This window comes from Bombus flavifrons, chromosome 7, assembly GCF_040668555.2.
Source record: "Bombus flavifrons isolate JBK064 chromosome 7, iyBomFlav1_principal, whole genome shotgun sequence".
NCBI classification, from domain to species: Eukaryota; Metazoa; Arthropoda; class Insecta; order Hymenoptera; family Apidae; genus Bombus; species Bombus flavifrons.
Window position 1 is genome coordinate 15,851,800 of NC_138448.1, and position 22,580 is coordinate 15,874,379.

The window sequence follows — 22,580 nt, forward strand, 5'->3', positions numbered from 1 at the left end:
ATTGTAATAATAATTACAGAATATGGTAAGAAAAGCATCGTGGAATATACTGCGAATAAGAAAAGAATTTTCTATACCTAAAGGTAGATCCTTTACAAATCTATTAAAAGACCGTAATAGAGATACTAATAGTAATAAGATATGAACCTCTTGTAACGAACTTAGTACTTTATTCGTTATTGTAGTATTCAAAGAATTGTACGATTTTGATTTTTTGATTTTGAAACAATCATTATCGAGTCTAGCAAGTACTCGATACGCTACAATATATTTATTTTTCAATCTCGTTGAATTTCTTCTCTCATCTGTTCTAAAATTTCACGATCGTTCTTTTTATATACCATAAAATACAATTGACAGAAAACGCGTCCAATCAGATATCGACAACATAACCTTCACGCTGTAATTCTAAAAAACAAAATAAAACGATAATCGCAGGATTTAGCGAACAAAATGTCGCGTCCGAAATCTTTCATTTTCTGGTTGACTGCTCCGGACAATCGTGTTATCTGATCCTTTTACTAATTGCTTTTTCTTCATCCTCTGCTCACACGATTCATCCATTAATCCATTCGTTTAATCTTTGCTAAGAAGAAACTTTACTTCGCCTCGAATCCCCTTGATCACTCGATTTGCACGAGTATCGACTTGTCGTATTTTTCTTATAGATAATCAAGTTCTTCTTTTTTGTTGATCGCTATCGTTTCTTCGAAGCAACAGGAAGCAGAGTTTAATGCGAATGAAAGAAACGACCGTGCTATTTTGAAAGCTTCATCTAAATTTTTCTGTTACGGATCAAGCCAAAGCAGCTTTGGTAATTCTGTAAAATACATTCACCGTGCATCTGGACAAATAGCGGGAATTTTCAATACGCTATGCGGTCTTTTATTTTAATTAACGTTTCTCGATATTTTCAAGCGCAAGTTATACACACCAGATCTCCAATATTTAGTCCTGGAATGTAACGACCAACGGGGAACGCGATACCGTAGCCTCCATAGATGCCCCAATTGAAAATTGACATAACGAGCCCTCGTTGTTCCTCTGGGAACCAATCAGAGAGTAAACCCGTGGCCAAGGGGTTGCATCCCGCTTCTCTGTATATTTATTTAACGTTTTAGATTATAACAGTCGATCGATTAAAACTGAGAAGCAATTACATCGATGAAGCTTACCCTGCCGCTAGTACCATACGTAGAATGACTAGTTGCCAATATTTCTTAACTGCTCCCATTAGAACTATGGCGATACTGAACACCAACGTGCATATGGTTAGTAGTCTTACTCTGTAAATAAAAATAAATTTTGTTACTATGTATTTATAGGTGAGAAAGAACGTGTAATCTAACTGTTAAAGGTTGTTCGAGGCGAAAGGGTCAGATGTTCGAATAATCTCATTTTCAAATAGTCAAATATTTAGTAACCGATAGGTAACTTGTTAATACAGACAACTAATTATCGACGACGGAATCTTTTTGGTTACCGGTAATCATTTTCCATGACAATTTAATTTCATTTATCGATAACCATTATGGGACTTGGAGTTTTTTTTTTTTAATTACCTGTAACCATTGTCATGGAAATGCACCATACACTTTGTTTACTTTTTCAAAGAAATACATCTCTATTTGAATTCTGCGCGAAACATCTTTGATATATCCTGAACATTTCAAAAATACAGATTTTAATCTGCACGTTCGTAACAGAGATTGCAAGCATTCTAGGGTTTAAGACTAAAATCAGACGATAAAGTAGACCCCTTTGCACTTTATCAAGTATTCAGTCATTTTCACTGGTATTGGTATAAGTAGCCTCGATACAAAATTATTTTCAGTTTGAATACATAAAAACAGAATAAAATTCATTATATTATTCTTTTAGTTATCGTTGCGGAAGTCATTACATCAGTGTGACAAAAAAATTTAACACGTAGTAGGAAGTTTCAAATAAAATTGTAAATCCAGTCAATTTGACTGATAGGGTGGTTCTAGCGTTAAAATCAGACGATAAAGTAGACCCTTTTGCACTTTGTCAAGTATTCAGTCATTTTCACTGGTATTGGTATAAGTAGCCTCGATACAAAATTATTTTCAGTTTGAATACATAAAAACAGAATAAAATTTATTATATTATTCTTTTAGTTATCGTTGCGGAAGTCATTACATCAGTGTGACAAAAAAATTTAACACGAAATAGGAAGTTTCAAATAAAATTGTAAATCCAGTCAATTTGACTGATATGATAATTCTAATGTTAAAATCATAGAATGAAATAGACTTATCACGTTCATTTCTTGTAATCTTCGATATTTTACTAAATTTGCTTTAACATAACAATTTCATATTTCCTACGCGATTATAAGTATAATTATATGAAATTAGTCTAGCTTCTCTTCTCAATATTGCGCTTCGATCATGTTCCAAGAATATGAAATGAAGCAAAAAACAATTGCATAATAAGACTATAAAAATACCTAGCATTACCCTAACGGTATACGATATTCCATCATTCTTCTTCGTAAACGGTAACAGTAGTAGTAATTAGGGTCGCGTCTAGAGCTTCTCGGGCCCTAGGCATACAAACGACTACGCCGGGGCCCTTTCTACACAAACACGACGGTGGTAATTGTTACGCATATTTTTAATAAAGCTGCTATATTAACATTTGAACGCGAGGGATATAAAGTACGAAAATATTAAAGTGGAATGTGAATAAATATTTCTCAAGTAAAAATACCGACGATATCTTTCTGTTCTTCGTCTTCTACGAGATCCTCGAGACTTTTAAACTTCGTCTCGTTATGCTTGAAAATTCTGCGTTCGACACTGTTCGAGGCTTGCGGATATTCGTCGATATCGTTGCGTTATTTTAATCCTTTTACGAATATATTGTATCTAAAAACGATAATTGGAAAGTTGGTACAAACCACTTGCACAGTATGCAAATTGAATTTAAACTAAGATTTTAATCTTCCATTAAAATGGATATATCGCCTATCGTTATCGGTCGTTGCTTGTATTGCAACTGAAATCAGCATCGTTGCGTCCCTTCATTCCTGACCAAGCTAACTGTAACGCCAGTGAAACGTCAGGAATTTATCTTTACGCCTCAAATTGCGTTAATCGCAGCAACCCGATTCGCCGCATCAGTAACACTGATAACAGCGTTAACCGTGTTTTACATTCCAACTCTGTCGTTATTGGTCGACCGCGGATTATGCGCACATCTTGTGCATTTTCGCAATTTCAAATTTCCTATAAACGCATAAATATGCAGCGTATAGTTATTAGAGAAGTATTACCTGTTGTACTTGTCAGCTGCGATACCTAGAATGACGCCAACGATCGTGAACACGGCGATGAAACTCGGCCCTGCTAGGATTTGATAGTCGAGACCAAGGCCGTTGTAGTTCCATTCGCAATAGCGGGACCCGTTCAATTCCAGGGACGTACAACTATGAAATAAGATACATTCCAATACATCGTTCTAATTCGATCTCTGGCTAAGCGGATATATGAGTTCACGAATATATTTGTCCGAACGTGTATGCAATAGCTTGTGAAAGTATCTTATAGAAATACTTGTAGAAATAACTTTTAGCGATATACTGTGTCTACGATAAACGATAATCCGAGAGAGATCGTGCGTTACACTTGTAATCTAACAATTTGTAATAATTTAAGGAAGGTCTAATTAAGGCCTTGACAATTGGCAGTTTTATTTTCTACGCTGGTGTTATTTCTATAATCAGAGGTAGGATCACAATAGTTATTATTTTATCGAATGGATAAATCTATCACACCGTTCTGAGCCAAAAAATCCTTTATTGCACGCGCATACAAAAACTAGGGATAAAAACGAAAAACCATCTTAAGCCTATCGATTAAATCTATCGATTGTAACTAGGACTATCTTCTAGTTACTATTTCTTATAACTAACGCATCCGCATATGGATGGCGAGCACGAACTCGCGTTGTCATTTTCAACATATGCTTTAGCGACTGATTATCTTCTATGGTAAACGTCCAAATGCTTGTTTTGTGAGTTGTAAAATTCATTTTTTCAATCTTACGTAAGAGATAGAAAAAGAAGTATACGTGTATATGAGTAATTGAAATTATATAGAATGATTTATAGTTGGAGGTTAAAGGACTCGTTTAACAGCAATTATAAAAATATAATAATAATACAGATAGAATAGAAATATAAAATAAGATTTGTTTACACATCGCATCGTTTTGTGAAGCGTTACAATACCAATTACATAAGTACTGTAATCTGTCTGCTATTTTAAAATGAAAAATGTGAACGATATTATCAAATATAAGATATACCGATACATGATATACTAAATAACAATTGGAGTTATATAACGTGAAATAAAATAATAGAAAAATAGTTTATCGATAATTGAAATAGATGCAAAGTAAACGAAGATACTTACAAACTTTCATTTTTCGCCACTTCACACTGGATTGGTAAATCCACGATGGATAACGTAGTTGTATTTAATTGGCAGGAAATGTCGCCGTAGTGCAAATCCTCTGCCGTCGCCTTGCTCGTGACACCTTGAAAACACGTGTAAGAAAATTACATCGACAATGAGCGTTCCGTGGTTTAGTTATCTAATTGTATCCGTATATTGCGTGGACGTATTACGTGAAAATACGTACAGAAATAAATTATCGATATTAAAGCTGTCGCGAGGAAGACGTTAACGGTAAACAAGATAAAAATAAGAAGATGACCGAGAGAAACGGAAAACTTTAGAAGAACGAAGAGATATTCCGGCGAATAAGCAGATAGGTTGCACTTTTCTTGTTATTTATTTATATTTCGTTGAATTGATTTTACGAAAGAAAAAGAATTTTACTGCAACCTGGAGAGCTACGCGAATTTACTAAATAATTTAGAATGAAATAGATATTTAAAAAATAAAGTCGAAATAAGTGGGCCCAATGTCCAAGGAGCGTCGCTTCGTACAAGCGCGAGCTTCTACGTACACAGCCTGTTGGACGCGACCATACGTCTGACGATATGATCGAGCAACGCGGAAGACGCTTTCATCCTGTATCGCTACGTTTGTTTATAGCTGCAACGTACGCCTCTCTATCGACGATATTTAACGACGGTGGTTATGACGAGAACGCATAGCGACGAAAACCACTCGCTGACATTTCGTGGACGTCGTTTTGCATCGTGCTGTTAGCATCGACGCGTCTAATACGCGCTTATGAAGCGACACTCGGTGGACAGTAGCCTGAGTCTCACGAAGGAGGCGAAAGAACCCATGGAATCGTAGAATTTGACGAAATTGAAGGAACAAGAATTAATTTTTAAATCGTAATAGGAAGCGCTATATCGATAAAGAGGTTGAAACTTTCAAACGAGAAACATCGCGTTTCGGTTCGATCTTGCAGCATTTCAAGATTGAAATGCAAAGCGCTAAATTTCAGTTAGAGGTTATGGTTTCCAATAGTAAAACACCAAATTTTTAATTGCGTATTGCGCGTCACGAGATTCGCGTTGGAGAGAAAAGGACAGAGACAGGCGTCTGTAATCGCGACGAACGTAATTACTCGAATAAGCGAGTTTACGAGGATAATTGAGTGGCGATTTAAGGAAGAGGAAGCATAAACGCGCGCAATTGAATGTACATCGCTTACCAATTAAATAGTGACCTAGCTCGCCAAGTACGTATCCAACTGAAACAATGGCCAACGCGTACGGCTTGTACAAGAACTGCAATTTCCGAGTCGCTGTGCTCAGCATCGTATCCTGTTAAACGTAAAATTAGATTAAATCGTTATCTTCTTCGTTCAGAGTCGTGAAACGACCTTATAATTTTATAATTAATCGAGAACGAAATTAACATACAGACAAAGACTAAGTGAAACGAGTCACTGTATCTTGTTATTGCGAACAATTTATCGCCTTATGCCTCTTTGATGTATCCAGGTGTTATCTATGTGAAAAATACGCGCAAAATCGTGCACTTCAGATTCTACAACTTTTTAATTCGTCAAACGGATTGTGCTAATCCACGAAGCAAAATCGTAAATCAAGATTTAAGGCTTTCGTCGTAAACGTAAAATAACAAAAGTAGAATTCGACAGAAGCTGTAGGATGTAACGTGGAATTAACGACGATGCAAAATCTCTTTTTCTCTTTGATTTTCACCCATGGGTTGGCTAACCAAAGTACACTGTGATATGATACCTATGTTCATCTGAACGAACAACGCCATCGAAAATCATCGAGTCATTTCTATTATTATTTCTTCTAGGTTGGTCCTTCTTTTTGTTCGTCGACGTTCGTTCCTTAATTGTTACCGCCAAAAGATAATATTGCAGTTTATGAGCAATCGGACACAGAATACGATGTTTCGCTTGATTGTGTCTTCTAATACAGATCTTTCCAAGAATTATAAATCAAGTTCCTAGATTTCTTTGAGATTCAACATTTGCCGACATATTTTTCTTTATTTTCTTATACGCCATGCGTGTCTTTTTATTTTGTATAGCCGACGTATCGAAGTTTAAAATTTTATGCAAATGGGACTGGTCGTACTTTTCACCAGTGGTTTTCGCTAGTGAATTAGTAATTCCACAAAATTATTAAATTATAATTCTGTTGATCCGCGTTTAAGTCAATTAATCGTTTAACTATAATCGTACAGACATATAATTTTACATATGTATATAGAATGACACAACGGATTATCATTAAATCATAATACGGATTATATAATGGACGGGTATAATTTTGCGTCGATTATCGCGAAAATTAAATTCCCATTGTGCGCTTACGTACTCCTTAACATTTTACTCGATCGTAAATATATGGTTGTCGATGCTATCTCTGAATATGTAGTTTGTATCCTACGCTATTCTCTTGCATATGCATGCCTAATATCGATTGCGGAGTTTCGTATCATATAATATACTAGTACGATAAATTATGGTTTCTGCAGGAGGTGGGACGTTAAAAAATACGATAAAATCGCGGCGTTACTTTTTAACGATAATTATTTTATGAATACGTACTTACTATTGCATAAGCAGGATAGAGTGGTTTAATCGCGTAAATTTCATTTAACATGGAAGCAAAGCTCGTAAAGAGAATAATTGCGGCATATATTTGCAGCGATGGTCCCACCTTCTCAAAATCCTCAAAATCCTCATTCTCAATTGCATCGTGAAGTTTTTAATACGGCGTGTGTATCAAATGCGTAGGTGAGGTTTCTGCTTCGTTACCTGTACACCGACCTCGTAAAAATTCACCAAAACTCGAATCAATTAATTAGATTTCAGTTAGCTTGGACATCTTCGACGTGGCGTGCACCATAGCCCCCGCTTTTATTTCATAACATTCGCATGATTAATAGTAATAATAAATAGTAAATAAATAAACATTCGTAATAAAGGTGTTGAAAATGACAACGTGAGTTCTCGCTCGCCATCTATATGCTGACGGCTAGTTACAAAAGGGAGTAACTAGAAGATATTACTAGACACGGTCGATAGACCAGATCGATAGTTTTAAGACTTCCTTTTCGTTCATTCGTTCGTGTACCTTCCACGTGTGTGCAATAAAGGTTTTTCGGCTGCGAGAAGTGTGGTGTTTTTCATTCAAATAATAAAGTAATAACTAACGTGATCCTACCTCTAAATATAGGTATAACGACAAAAGGTATTTCGGTAAAAAAGGGAAATAATTGCATTCGATCAAATACAAACGGTGCTCGATAAATTACGTACTTTCGAGTAAACTCTTCCCGATAACAATAATAATGTTTTTGCTACACGGTGACCGTCAGTTGAAACCTTCGCAACATTACTCAGGATGATAACCTTGACAATGCAAAAAAAAAAAAGTATCGCGATCGCAGGTGGTTCTCTTCTTGTAAATATTAATGACGATTCTTAATAAATTTCCTACTTTACGTCTTTAGAACCTGCGTCGATCCTTGTTGAACGCATCGTACAAATTTGAATCCGCTACATCCACGTTGTTCCACGTTGTTGAAACCCGTGAAGTAATTAATACAGCAAATGCGTCCTTCCCACGTACACATTCCCCGTACTTTCGCCGCTATAAGACACTAATTAGTTATTAAATAAATGATTTTTATACGGCTTTTAAATCCATATTTTTACAGACACTGGCAAAAAAGTGAAAATTCAATAAGATTATATTTTATTTTCTAAATATCGCGATACCTAAATATTTAATACCTAAATAGTATATGTCTTTCCTACTTTTCATTCCTTTTCGTATATTACAACATAATTATTAGAATATCGTATATTACTGGTATAAATGTTTCAAATGTACAGTTTAACTATGACAATGGAAATTACACATTGTCGTCATATATTTATTAATAACTATTTTGATAATAAAATATGATAATACAATAGGGTCGTCTTCCGATCTAGCAGGTTTAGGTAATTTTAATATTCATAAATTCATATTGGTAACGTATTAATAAATTTAATATTCATAGACCGTAATTAAAAACGCATTCAAATTGCAATTTAAATCCATAAACATGGCACAGCCGGTAAATACCATTCTATTAAACAGGGTTATTTATTCAAGGCTGGCGTAATTTCTATTCAAGCTGATTTGCTATGCAAATAATTGCTTAGAGTAAAAGTACGAAACTCGAGTGTCGTTATTTCTGCAAAATTTATAAGTGATGCAACGATATCGTAGACGGAAAACATCAAAGCGCAAGGATTTTTGTTTTGAAATTAAAACGTCGACCAATAATTTTCAATTAACCTTCTTAATTTGTCAAATACATAAATTTCAGATAAATAAATAGATCGATTGAAAATGTCTCGAGTGGCTGGGTGTAATTTAATAAGATGCTAATAAACGATTTGTCATCGTCTGGCTAATCAAATACTATGCGGCAAAACATCGTAGACGCGCAAAAACGTCGATTACTATGTTACGTTTATGTCTCTTGTCGTTAAGAACACACTCTGTTGCAAACAAGCGAATTTCTTTCGCAATTTCAACCGCTACTGCGGTTTATCGCAATTTATGGCGATGCTACCGCAAATTTAACGCTTTACCCTAGAAGGACAGTGAGAACGAGCTAATGCGTCGATTATTACGTAGCGATGAATGGCAAATGTTCGGTAGAAACGCGAACTCACATGTCCGTAGGTTTCTAACGCATGCGACTTGGTCACCTTGAGCCAAAATCATTGAGACGTAACGAGATGTTATCGCTTTAATAATATTAATTCCATCGTACGTGACAATCTGGAGTCGTTGACATCAGATTTATAAGAAAACACCAGTGAATTTCCTTTTCGAAAATTTGTTCGCAACTTTTGTCTAAAATCGAGACGCACTTCCTTGATTGATTTAAGGTCTGACGGTTTGGTGTACGAAAGATATACATATATAGTTAATGATATACATCAAAGATAATATCTAATATACAGGGTGGTTAGTAATTGGTGGTGCAAGCGGAAAGGGGGTGATTCTACGCGAAAAAAGAAGTCGAAAATATAGAATAAAAATTTTTTTTTCTTTTTTTTTTAATTTTTTCATCGAGACAACGATCTACAGTGAGATTCGTTATAACGAGACGCGATAAAGTGCACGCGTACCGAGCTAAAATTCAAAGTCGATTTTCTCGAAAACAAAGCCTCGAACGAAAAATTTTTATTCTATATTTTCGACTTCTTTTTTCGCCTAGAATCACCCCCTTTCCGCTTGTACCACCAGTTACCAACCACCCTGTATAAATATAGCTATTTAATAATATTTGAAATTAATACGTCCATTCTCTTTGACCTTTTAACTGCCAGGCTTTCTCCCCTCTATTCGTTCCTTTAAAAATTACTTTCGCTCACATCGCACGTGTTCATTCACGATCTCGTCTCGATCGTAAATTAATCCACGTTTCAAATTATTTATTTAAAGTGTTGTTATTACGTGTCAACGATTAATATATATTTTAATATTTCGTTTGCAATCATGGAAGTTAAAAGATTTATCAATTCCGATTAACATAATTAAAGGTTCTTTTCATTCGTTTTGATATTTCTATTCGTTAGATTTTCCTATATATTTGTCGTTCTTTGATCCTACAAATTGCACGAGCCAGAGACCGATTGTAAGCAGATTTCTTTGAATTCCGTATCTAATTCGTCGAGTATTTTCTCAAGGAAGTTCAAAATCGAATGACTCTGATCGTTGTTTTCTCCACGTGTATCTTGAATCTTCATCTCGCATGAACGCAGAATCATAATCGGTTCATTCTTTCCTTAATAATTTCATTCAATTATCGCGTTTCTCATGAGATTTACAAGCGTCCTGATGCATTTATTAATAAGTTATTGTTACATATAAATTATTGACAATTGTAGTACGAATCACACAGGTAGTTAACAGTTCATGCAGCATTCATTATCGAGATTGTTAGATATTTTATTTCCATTTATACAAAATTGAAAATTGGTAGAAATCGTAGTGCAATCGTTAATGCAACTGTCTGATAAATTAACGATTTGTTACGACTCGTATGTAGAATTCTTTTTCCTCTGTTTAAATATTTATGAACTCGCTTGAAAGTCAGCTTGAAAATAACGACGATATAAAAATTTGCTGGAAAAATAAGCTTTTCATGTTGATCGATTAATCTAATTGGGATAGATTTTCACGTTTACAACGTTATTACGAAACATGAATCATAAAGTACACTTCTCTATCTTCCTAAGAATTCATTAAAAAAGTATCAGAGATGAATAGTCGCGTCATAAAAAATAATTTTTTTAATTCATAGAAAATTCGTCGCGACGATATTTGCCGAAAGAGATCGGATGTGTCGCTTTTAAGTAAGTCGGTATCACAGTACACCTAATAATTAAATACTAATCAGTAAAATAATACGGCGCGTAATTGAGCACTGAATCAATCGATCTTTGGTAACTATATCCGCGATCGATTTGTATAATTGTACGTTTCTTACGAGGCACATTTATATTGTATCTTTTGCGAAATCACGTGATATCTAGAAATAATGGTGACGTAAAAGAAACGGTAGTATGTATAACGAGATAATTACAAAAATATAGCCGTGTAACGATGCTGCCGTGTATGACGATTTAGGATTTATCATTGTGACAACGCTTGACGTAAATACATTGTTACTAGAAATAGTCGGAGCTCTGTTGTCTCAATATAAAATTCTTTTGTTCCAAATATCTGAAACTTTACCGTTTTAACTTGGAAATTATGAAGAATTATAAAGCACAATTGCATTTAGTTTACAGGATGTATATGTTATGTAATTTAAATATTTATTATAGATATATATATGTCGGGGTAAGGTTAGAATTTTGCGCGCGTAACAACTCTTCACGTGAGTTATCCATTGTTTAACACAACTGAGATTATATTTTCACGTATACACAAGTCTACTACAAAGATTAACAAATAATAAGTCTAGTGAATAATAAGCTTGACAAATAATAAAGTTAGTGGAAAATAAATTGAACGAATAATAAGTTTAACAAATAATAAAGTTAGTGGATAATAAGTTGAACGATTAATAAGTCTAACAAATAATAAAACTAATGAATAATACGTTTAACGGATAGTAAGTTCAATGAATAATATGATTTACAAACAATAAGTTAATAATCGTTATAAACAATAATTTTGAGTTCAAACGAATCCACGATCAACGGGATGACTCCTTACTAAGCGTAGACTGATCTTAAGTACAGAAACACGACGTGTCACTCTCCAAAGCAGTCACAAGACGAATGCCAGCCTCGTCGAGATTTTTCTCGCTGTACAATTGCATTTGTTTTTCTATACCCGTTTGGAAGCATCGAGAAGGTTCCAAACGCCGTTGTTAGGCAGACTCGTTGGAAGCATCGAGAAAGTTCCAAACGCCGTTGTTAGGCAGACTCGTTGGAAGCATCGAGAAAATTCCAAACGCCGTTGTTAGGCAGTTTCTGCCTGAAGTTTGATTAATAATACAATGTATGATCCACTGTTTCACAAGTGACTAGGCCCGCTCCCGAGGCCACATGCCGCTACAACCACATTTCTCGGAGAACCCATACAACCACTCCAGACCTCCGTTAGGCAAAACGTACATCCCGTGACCGTGGCTACGTTCGGCGACCAATTGTCGCCTCGAACCCAATCTTGATATCACAAATCTCGAACAATTACAGCTATGATAAAATCCAGGCTAGATTACTAGAGGATGTTCCCAAAATTTCCAAGGAACGGCTTCGGCTTTCCTTTCATCTCCGACATATATAAGATAGATAAATTTGAATCTCAATATCTAACTCTCTTCTGCTTTCTTTCGTATTTTGTTTGAAAATTTTTAAACGTTCGTTCATAGAGATTTTAATCCTTCATCGAATAATATGTATTTAGTTCAAATAATTGAACATTTCCTTTTCCAACGATCTTCCTCAATAAATAATTGTCCATATCATTGTGACGACGCTTGGCGTAAATACATTGTCACCAGAAATAGTCAGAGCTCTGTTGTCATAATTTAAAATTCTTTTCTTCTTAATATAAAATAATATAAAATATCTGAAACTTCACCGTTTCAACTTGGAAATTATGAAGAATTATAAAGTACAATTGCATTTAGTTTACAGGATGTATATGTTATGTAATTTAAATATTTATTATAGATATATATATAAGATAGATAAATTTGAATCTCAATATTTAACTCTCTTCTGCTTTCTTTCGTATTTTGTTTGAAAATTTTTAAACGTTCGTTCATAGAGATTTTAATCCTTCATCGAATATGTATTTAGTTCAAATAATTGAACATTTCCTTTTCCAACGATCTTCCTCAATAAATAATTGTCCATATCATTGTGACGACGCTTGGCGTAAATACATTGTCACCAGAAATAGTCAGAGCTCTGTTGTCATAATTTAAAATTCTTTTGTTCGAAATATCTGAAACTTTACCGTTTTAACTTGGAAATTATAAAGAATTATAAGGTACAATTGCATTTAGTTTACGGGATATATACGTTATGTAATTTAAATATTTATTATAAGTATATACAGGGACATTGGTAACTGGTGGTACAAGCGTAAAGGGGGTGATTCTACGCGAAAAAAGAAGTCGGAAATATAGAATAAAAATTTTTTTAAAAATCTACAGTGAGATCCGTTATAACGAGACGTGATAAGTGCACGCGTACCGAGCGAAAATTCAAAGTCGATTTTCTCGAAAACAAAGCCTCGAACGAACAATTTTTTTCGTATAGAATCACCCCCTTTCCGCTTGTACCACCAGTTACCATAGACCCTGTATATAAGATAAATAAATTTGAATTTCAATATTTAACTCTCTTCCGCTTTCTTTCGTGTTTTGTTTGAAAATTTTTAAACGTTCGTTCATAGAGATTTTAATCCTTCATCGAATGATATGTATTTATTTCAAATAATTGTACATTCCCTTTTCCAACAATCTTTCTCAATAAATAATTGTCCATATCATTGCACGATAATTTACGAGATATTGTTCGTTTTTATTACCGAATTTCCAACAAAATGATAAGGATAATCGTTAGAGAATAATCAGAAAAGTAGAAGCAGAATATATCGAGTAAAAGTAAAAGGATCGTAATTATTATAAGGAGATGCAAAACGTAATAACAAGGGAACGTAAAAATACATGATTCCTACTCTGTTAGTATGCAAATAGTAGTCAGTATATTTCCACATCAAGTTTCGTTATTCATTAGTACAATTTTTTGCCATGAACTCCACCCAATGATGTGTGCAAGTATGTAACAGGAAACCTTGAAGCAAGTTTCTTGAATATAATACAAATTGATCGATTGCTTTTTTTGTTATTTTTGTATCACGTTTGTCGATCGATGTTTCAAGTAAACGTTTGTAAGTTTGACAACGATTAATATGAAATAATTTCTACTACCGAAAACGTGAAACTACACCGTACAGTCGTTTATTTGCATTAATAATTCATTTGCGTAATATCCTCTTGTCTGTATACTAATCTACATGTTTAGCTCGGCAATACAACAGTTTTTGTATATTTCTTACTAAATATAAATAATTACATTTCAATTGCAGACATTTATGCAAAATTATACTTCTATAAATACGATTAAAATAGTGGAAGCCGATCAGACATGTATTTCACTTACTAAATATTATATGAAACGCTCTATTTCGCATCACTCACATGTTTTTTCCACTTTTAAATTCCCCATAAAGATCTAGAAATCTTGGGTCTAATTATAATACCGATACCATTCCAATGATAATGCTGCAATAGCATAAACGATGGTGCAACCAGCGAGCAATACCATTAAAAATTGCAAATAATATCTATGGGTAATCGTTAAACAACGTAGAAACAAATAATTGAACGAGTAGGAAAGAAATAACGCTACTTTTTCGAAGATGACTGTAATTCAGCGTGAAATCGTATTTGTATAACACTTACTTATAAATTATAAATTATACTTATCTATAATAAGTATTAACTTATTATAAATAATTAGCCATGTCACTGCGCCACGCCAGAAAAAATTACTGAAAATTCTCAATGCGAGAATTGATCGTAAATATTAATAAATAAAAAAGAAAAAATCGTATTTGCAGTACGCGTACAAGTATCCTATTTTTCCACCATGCGTCTATGCTACAATGTTAAAACGATTATGGTTTCGCTTAAAAGACGCTGTTATTCGCGACGTTACGACTTCACGGCAATTAAACATTCCGATACATAAACGATATGCAAATTGGCTGTAAAACTTATTTCCACGTACCCTTATCTTCTGATCAAGCGTCTTTTATCTGGTTGTTTTTATAATAATAAATACTAATATAAATACAAATACTATAATAAATACAATAGTGTGCGTATACTTTTTCCGGTCGTTATATAATTAACACGTTCCTCAGCCACGTTCTTTTAGCTAATTGATGATACATATTATGTAGTTTTCTGAGGATTCTGCAATTATACGAATAATCGTGAAAAGAAGATAAAAACATATCGGACGATTATTGAATTAACATAAATTAATTTATTACATTATCGATTGGATCGAGATTAAAAAGCTAAAAAGGAAGCTAGTAATTTTTGATTTCCTTTTCATGCAAAGGAACGTGTCGATTTTTTGGTTAAATATCGAACGACAGTATCATTGATTTAATTGGAATTTCTTCGTTTATCTTCCCTTCCTTTATTTCTTCTTCTTTTTTTAACAGAGATGACTGTAAAAAATCAACATACATCAAGTTGCTATATCATCGATTTATCCATTATTTAGAATACAAATCCAGCTCAAACTATTTCGGTTACTTGTGAGCCGATGGTATTAGTCAACGGTGAAGAATTTCAGAATCGTTTAAAAGTAAAATTTCTTCAATATGGCGTAACATAAATATTCTCATACGGATTGAAAATTTCCGTGCGCTATGTCATAACTATATGTATCCAATGTTCGTTGAAAATTTCACCTCTAACAGAATAGTCGTGTGAACAGTCGTCCTGTTTTGCGACCAAGTTTCAGGACAAAAAAATCAACCAAAAACAAAACTACATAAAAGCTCCGCTCCCCAGCGGCTTAAATCCAAAGAATAGATTTAAAATCACAAAAAATGTAAAACACCGACACATAATATAGTATGGCTACGTCGTACCGTCGCGTATCGGTACTTTTGCCTAGCACATCATTACCAAAATTCACAGTTTATTATGAATACCAAAATGTAACAAAAATTGTATCCTTGGTTAAATAAACATCATTAAAAAAGTCGTGTGAACAGTGCCAGTGAAGATCACAAAAATCGAACAGTGAAAGAGACTGGATTCTATCGACGGTGGTTCGCTATCGTAAAGTTTCGCTTCTTTCTGCTTCTTTTTAAACGAATTGTACATTTTCATTTAAATAATACTGTTAAGGTAAAGAGAGGATTCGGAAACACAAATAGTTTTCTTTATTTCGCACACAACAGCTTTACATATATATTACGCTCCGAAGACCTCGATAACCCTCTTGCACGCACGCCTGTTGTCAACCGACTCTTCCAGAAACTTCCAACAGCTTCTAAGGGTCCTTTGTCTCGACTCAGACCAGGACGCCCTCTAACGTTTACACACACATTCACATGTACAGTGTAAATGTATCATCTAACCTAACAAATACAATATTTTCTAATAACAATGAATAATACGACGAAGACGATACTTAAATTAACGATATTTTAATTAACAATAGGACAAATAACGCAACAGAATGGCTCGCAATCGCATCGGTTTCCTCGCCATTTCGACCACTGTATTTCCCGACCATGCTAATCCGTCGATAATCAAAAAATATGTATCGGAAATCCCAGAAATCTACGTCCAGACATTGTCATCGACAAATCCTCGCTTGTATTATTTCATCTATTCATACTGCAACAATTAGTTAACGACGTTATAATAGCCGCAAACGAACGAGGATAGAACGAGAATCGATTTACGATGAAACAGCCGGATGTATTAGATTCTTTTTTTCTGCGAACATAGAACCGTAACGGGGAACTGAAGAAAGATAAGAAACAAGAGCGATAGCTGCGGCAGTGGACGACGATGCGGTATACGGTGGCTATAAAAAGTATCGACACACCTTCCTGTTTAATGTAACGTTTACATATCGGCTAAGTACTACTTAATTACATTCAGGTAGATTCATGGGCAAGCAGCGTATTATTGAATTTTCCATGGATAAACCGAGTCGTGTACACGACCGTATTTCATTCTTTTTTGCCATGCTCGCCTTAGGCGTATCGGAAGTATTTCTGAGATGCTTGTCGGTAGGCCGCGAATTTTTACGCGAGTTTATAATTTTTCTAATCTGATAATCTCTGAGAATATAATTAAAAAATTAGCACCTCCTGGGTAGGAGATCGTTTCACGTACCAAGTATTTCATAGAAAGCGAAATACTTGGCACATTTCATATATCCTTTCTGCAGTTTCCGCAGTTTCAAATGCATAAAAATCCGCAGTCTGTTTATTCGAGTCTTTAACGTATTGTATGTACATCGAGTACATTGTGCATTGGGTTTTCGAGCGAAAGGTTTAAACGGTTCTTCCGTTTTGCCGAAATCTAGTTCCGTTGGAGATTTTTTCCAAATCTGAGACTTCTTCGAAAATGAAAGTATTTCTATTTCAGGTATTCGGCATTCTTTTAAACAATTTGCCTACGCAGAGTCAAACGTTGTATCGTTCGACAGTACTTTCGTACAACTACGAAACTTTGACTCTACGAAAACGAGAAACGTAGAATCCGAGGAAAATTTCATTGCATCGATGTCTCTCGTAGCCGCCGTAGTTTCCTATAATTATTCACCGATGATAGATGCAATCGTCGTTGGACGAGCCTTATGGGCGTATACCCGGCAGTCGAGTACGCCGATTGGATATCGATAGCGGGCCCTCTCGATTAAATCACCTGCTACACTTCTTCAGGTATATAGAGTTACCGGTATTCATAATGACTTCGATAATAACGATCAATCTTATTATTAGTCCGGCTACTGTTTGTAGATGTAGGCCATAAGATGTTTAGCGATCGAACGAACGAGCATATCGTCGGGAGACGAAGGCGTGTCCCTGATACTCTACGGATACGAGTTATACAGGGTGTTGCAAAAATCATGGAATAAGACTCTACGTTTTAGTCTGATCTAAGACTTTCGAGCAGGAATATCCGCAAGTATTGGGACACGTACAAATTTAAATAAAGTTGACAAATTATTTTGAACACTTTAACGATCATCGTCTCGTTTGAAAGGAATCATATAATTGGAGTCGTACAAATTCGCGACGATTTTTATCGACGAATCTCTCAGAATTTCTTATTCGTGTGTAAATCAGGTTGTTAGGTGTACATTTTCTGAAACGTATCTTGTTAGAATTTAATCTCGAAATTAAGATTAATAATCCGTGGAAGACACAACGTTTATGTTGAAATTGTTATTTAATAAGGTTTTGGGTTTATAAAATAACGATTCACTTAGATTCGTTTTCTCCAATATATTTCAGTCTGATAATTCAGTCTTATAACACGTCTTACCACACAGGAATCTCCAAGTCAATAGAACAACGTGGTCGACTTCTAAGACAAAAGAGCGTCGTTAGAAGTCGTACCAACTTAGCTTGTAGCAACCAGTGATCATACCAACTTAACATTTCTCAACAGAAATAATATTATGCGATATTTATTAAACAAAATTACAGAAAATACAAGCGAGTGTTGTGGAACGTCGACAGTCGACTAGTTATTCTCAGACTGACTGACTTAGCGACCCATTCTTTTTCTCTTTTTTTTTATTTAGTTGTTTACATTCACAATTTGTCCAGTTTGGACATTTGGTAGAATTTTTTAGCTGTTAGATTATCACGTGAATGGCTACCCCCAGTAGGATACCATCTTCGTGTTTGTTAGGTTATGTCCTTTGTGAGGTCTGCTGGGTGTTTCCTTTTCGGTCTTCTATCCATGTTTGAGGTGTTGATCGTTTCCACAGCTAGCCGGTTTGGGTGTGTTCCTATTCTTTCTTTATATTTTCCTGCGTGTCTTCTAATTTCCTCTTTGACTCGTTGGTATTCCCAGGTCCTTCCGTATATCCTCGTTTCTAACGTACCATGGAGCGTTTACTATTGTTCTAAGAATTTTAGCTTGTACCGTGTCTATTTTGTTTATATGGCTCATTGCTGCTGTCCCCCATAGTGGTATTCCGTACGTCCAGATTGGTTTCACGATCGTTTTGTATATTTTTCATTTATTTTCTATGCTTAATTTGGATTTTCCACTTGTTAGCCAATGCATTTGTTCCTTGTTATCTGTATTTTGTCTATTATCGATTTAGTACGCTGTTTCCATGCGAGTTGTGTTTCTAGGTGGAGTCCTAGGTATTTGACTTGCCTTGTTTGCGGTATGTGCGTGCCGTTCAGTAGGATGTTTGGTGGTGTCTGTTTTCGCAGTGTGAATGTAATATGGTCGCATTTATCGGGGTTTAGTGACCCATGGCCCCTGAAAAGATGTTCAACCCCACTCTCTATACAGTAATGAGTGTGACCTGTGTAAGTGCTCTGTTCAAATACCTGTGTAGATGCTGTGTGGCGGCATGCGCCACGGAATCTTCCAGCAGCTTCGCGATATAAAGCGCTACGCCGTTGTCACGTAAATTTCAAGGGTTGGTCGATGAAATAAAATAGCTGAGTCGTAACACAACTATTAACTTTGTTTCAATTGAACTTTATTATGAATTCAGCAAGCACAATGTAATACACACTGAATTAACATAAATCACAATTCACTCCAACCACGTTATGTAACACTTAGTACGCGACTGTTATAAGGGTAGAGACCGGTGAAGATAAGTTGACTATTCTGAGGATACGGAATAAGCGAGTTTTACCGACGATACCGTGTCTGAGGAAGGCTAGGGGTGGGTGTGTCTAAGGACACGGGACTATCGGGTTTGTCGATGACAATTTTGGTTAAGGAAGCGAGGGCAGTAGACACCGTCTCCGATCGGATAATAAGACGGTCGGTGGACCAGGAAGGGTTTTAGCCGCCCTCGCGAGAAAGTTGCTAACGGAACATACCAGATGTGAAGAAAACCAACTTTCTATGCTAACAAGTGGTAGACAATAAACGTAAAGGAAACCTAAGACAAGAGATACTCGCTCGGTCCGAAGGACCTTAACTATGAAAATTCCAAGACCCCTGGTGGGTACTTAAGACTATCGAGGGTACGCGCCAAGGATGTGCAGACATCCGGGTGCCATCCTGTCCGCGGTGCGTGGCGTGGTCTCTGATGTGAATTGGCGTTACACCGACAAAGCGCGACACCGACGTACCCAATGTTCCATCCATATCCTTGCGCTTCTTCCGCCGAATTCTCGGAAGAGCATACACGCGCCAGCCGCCGCGGTACATCTAACGAACGCACGCTAGTGGGGATATCGAAGGGCAACGAAGGGAAGAATCCGTTCGATCAATCACCTCGTTTGTATAAGATTAATATCGTTGTATTCCAACAGATCTTTTAACGTCTTTTTCGCCATGCTACTGTAACGTCAATTCGCATCAGAGACCAGGTCACACACCGCGGGCAAGACGGCGCCCGGATGTCTGCACATCCTTGGCGCGTACCCTCGATAGTCCTAAGTACCCACAGAGGGTCTTGGAATTTTCATAGTTAAGGTCCTTCGGACCAAACGAGTGTTTCTTGTCTTAGATTCCCTGTTACGTTTATTGTCTACCTCTTGTTAGCATAGAAACTTGGTTTTCTTCCCAGATGTCTGCACATCCTTGGCGCGTACACTCGATAGTCCTAAGTACCCACCGAGGATCTTGGAATTTTCATAGTTAAGGTCCTTCGGACCAAACGAGTATCTCTTGTCTTAGGTTTCCTTTTACGTTTATCGTTTACCACGGGTTAACACGGAAAGTTAGTTTTTCCTCGCGTCTGATATGTTCCGTTAGCAACTTTCTCACGAGGGCGGCCAAAACCCTTCCTGGTCCACCGACCGTCTTATTATCCGATCGGAGACGGTGTCTACTGCCCTCGCTTCCTTAACCAAAATTTTCATCGACAAATCCGATAGTCCCGTGTCCTTAGACACACCCACCCCTAGCTTTCCTCAGACACGGTATCGTCGGTAAAACTCGCTTACTCCGTATCCTTAGAATAGTCAACATATCATTACCGGTCTCTACCCTCGTAACAGTCGAGTACTTAACGTATCGGTGTAAGTAAGTTTTACATAACGTGGTCGGAGTGAATTGTGATTTATGTTAACTCAGTGTGTATTCCAGTTTGATCCCTGAATTTGTAACAAAGCTCGATTAAAACGAAATTAATAGTCGTGCTACGACTCAACTATTTTTGTTTTATCACCCAACCCTCAAGTTTACGCGACACTACGTACGTTTTCTTTATTAAGTTAGTCTAGTAAATTACTCCGATAAGTATCGCGTGCCCGTTCAGATATATATAAGTCGTATTAGCAAACGACGATATTATATAAGTTTAAAGGTGAAATATAATAAAATTTCACTTGTTTGCGTTAATAATCGGGATTCACGATTTTCTCAGAATGCGGTGTTGACCGAACTGTACATCGTTCAGACGTAGCTAACGATTGTTGACACGAAAGAATCAAAGTAGATTCAACTCGACAAACACTCGTTGAGAAAATATCGCTTAAATGATAGTTATTCGACAGCACACGCCAGTTATATCTGTTTACACTTTCGTAACAACCGTTGCGCAAATAATGCAGAACCATATCGCGATCGAGGTCCGATCTACTTGGCGTTCACTGGATTCGCAGTGACATATACAGTGACTCAGGAAAATGTTCGAAGATTTAACGTAGAAAACTGACGCGTTGTACGGTGACTGTAAAAGATACCGACGTACCATTGTGTTTATTATACTTACGTCTAAGTTAGTTAGGTGCGATTACGTTAAATTTTGTAACATTTATTTTTCAAATCTATATTTCAGTATTTCGATACTCCGTTTCGCTAGATTATTTTTATTTCGATATTTTGCTTTTCCAATCTTTCGATCCCTGACAGTTTGTTTTCGTTTTCGATTACGTCATATTTAAAATTCTGTCGTTTCGTCATAGAGCGACATTAAAATCGGAAAATCAAGAAAAATGTATGAGAGTACGACAGCTTCGAATATTTAAATGCCGCGTTAGAAAGTGTATCGCTGAATCTGTTAAAAGCAGATCTCGAGAGCTAAGAACTGAAAATTACAAGGATAATATTTGATCGTCGTTTCCCTTCGCGAACATCGTACGTTAAAGAAATAATGTATTTTATAAGCTTCCCAGTAGATTTTTCTCCTTTTCTAAAACTTATTCGTGTTGCATTACTTTCGAGATACACGCGTCAGTCGTATTATTCATAGATTACGGCACACAGTGTTTATTCCGTTAAAATATAAGCGCGATACAGAGTCAGCTCGAAACACGAAACGCGGAGCTTTCTGCAAGAAATCCGTGCGTGAGTCGTACCGTTTGGAATGAGTTCCGGAATGCAAAACGCTCATGTTCGTGATTACGTAGTTGCACACGTAGTTATTATGTGCACGGACGCGTTTGTTGTCCTTTAGTAATTAATTATCACTGCCGTAAAAGAATTTTCCATAATATCGTGCGAACGATCGCCCAAACTGATCGAATTCATTCGATCTATACGTTATATAGGGTGGTTGGTACCTGGTGGTACAAGCGGAGAGGGGGTGATTCTACGCGAAAAAAGAAGTCGAAAATATAGAATAAAAATTTTTTTTTTATTTTTTCTTCTTTTATTTTTTAAATTTTTCCATCGAGACAACGATCTACAGTGAGATCCGTTATAACGAGACGCGATAAAGTGCACGCGTACCGAGCTAAAATTCAAAGTCGATTTTCTCGAAAACAAAGCCTCGAACGAAAAATTTTTATTCTATATTTTCGACTTCTTTTTTCGCCTAGAATCACCCCCTTTCCGCTTGTA

General features: G+C 35.9%; 1 protein-coding gene across 2 annotated transcripts in view; it reads right to left on the minus strand.

The window, feature by feature from the left end:
• Positions 1–22,580, minus strand: part of LOC138181693 (hexuronate transporter) — a 30,679-nt gene that overhangs the window by 6,271 nt on the left and 1,828 nt on the right. Inside the window, exons 2-6 of one of the 2 annotated variants that reach the window (XM_069116754.1) lie at positions 5,668–5,779; positions 4,446–4,569; positions 3,302–3,454; positions 1,176–1,286; positions 935–1,097 (exon numbers count right to left, since the gene is read on the minus strand). In XM_069116754.1, the coding sequence (XP_068972855.1) occupies positions 935–1,097; positions 1,176–1,286; positions 3,302–3,454; positions 4,446–4,569; positions 5,668–5,773 (657 nt within the window). In that variant the 5' untranslated portion in view covers positions 5,774–5,779. Of the gene's footprint in view, positions 1–934; positions 1,098–1,175; positions 1,287–3,301; positions 3,455–4,445; positions 4,570–5,004; positions 5,139–5,667; positions 5,780–22,580 lie in introns of those variants that run through there. The other variant, XM_069116755.1, reaches the window with a different exon arrangement.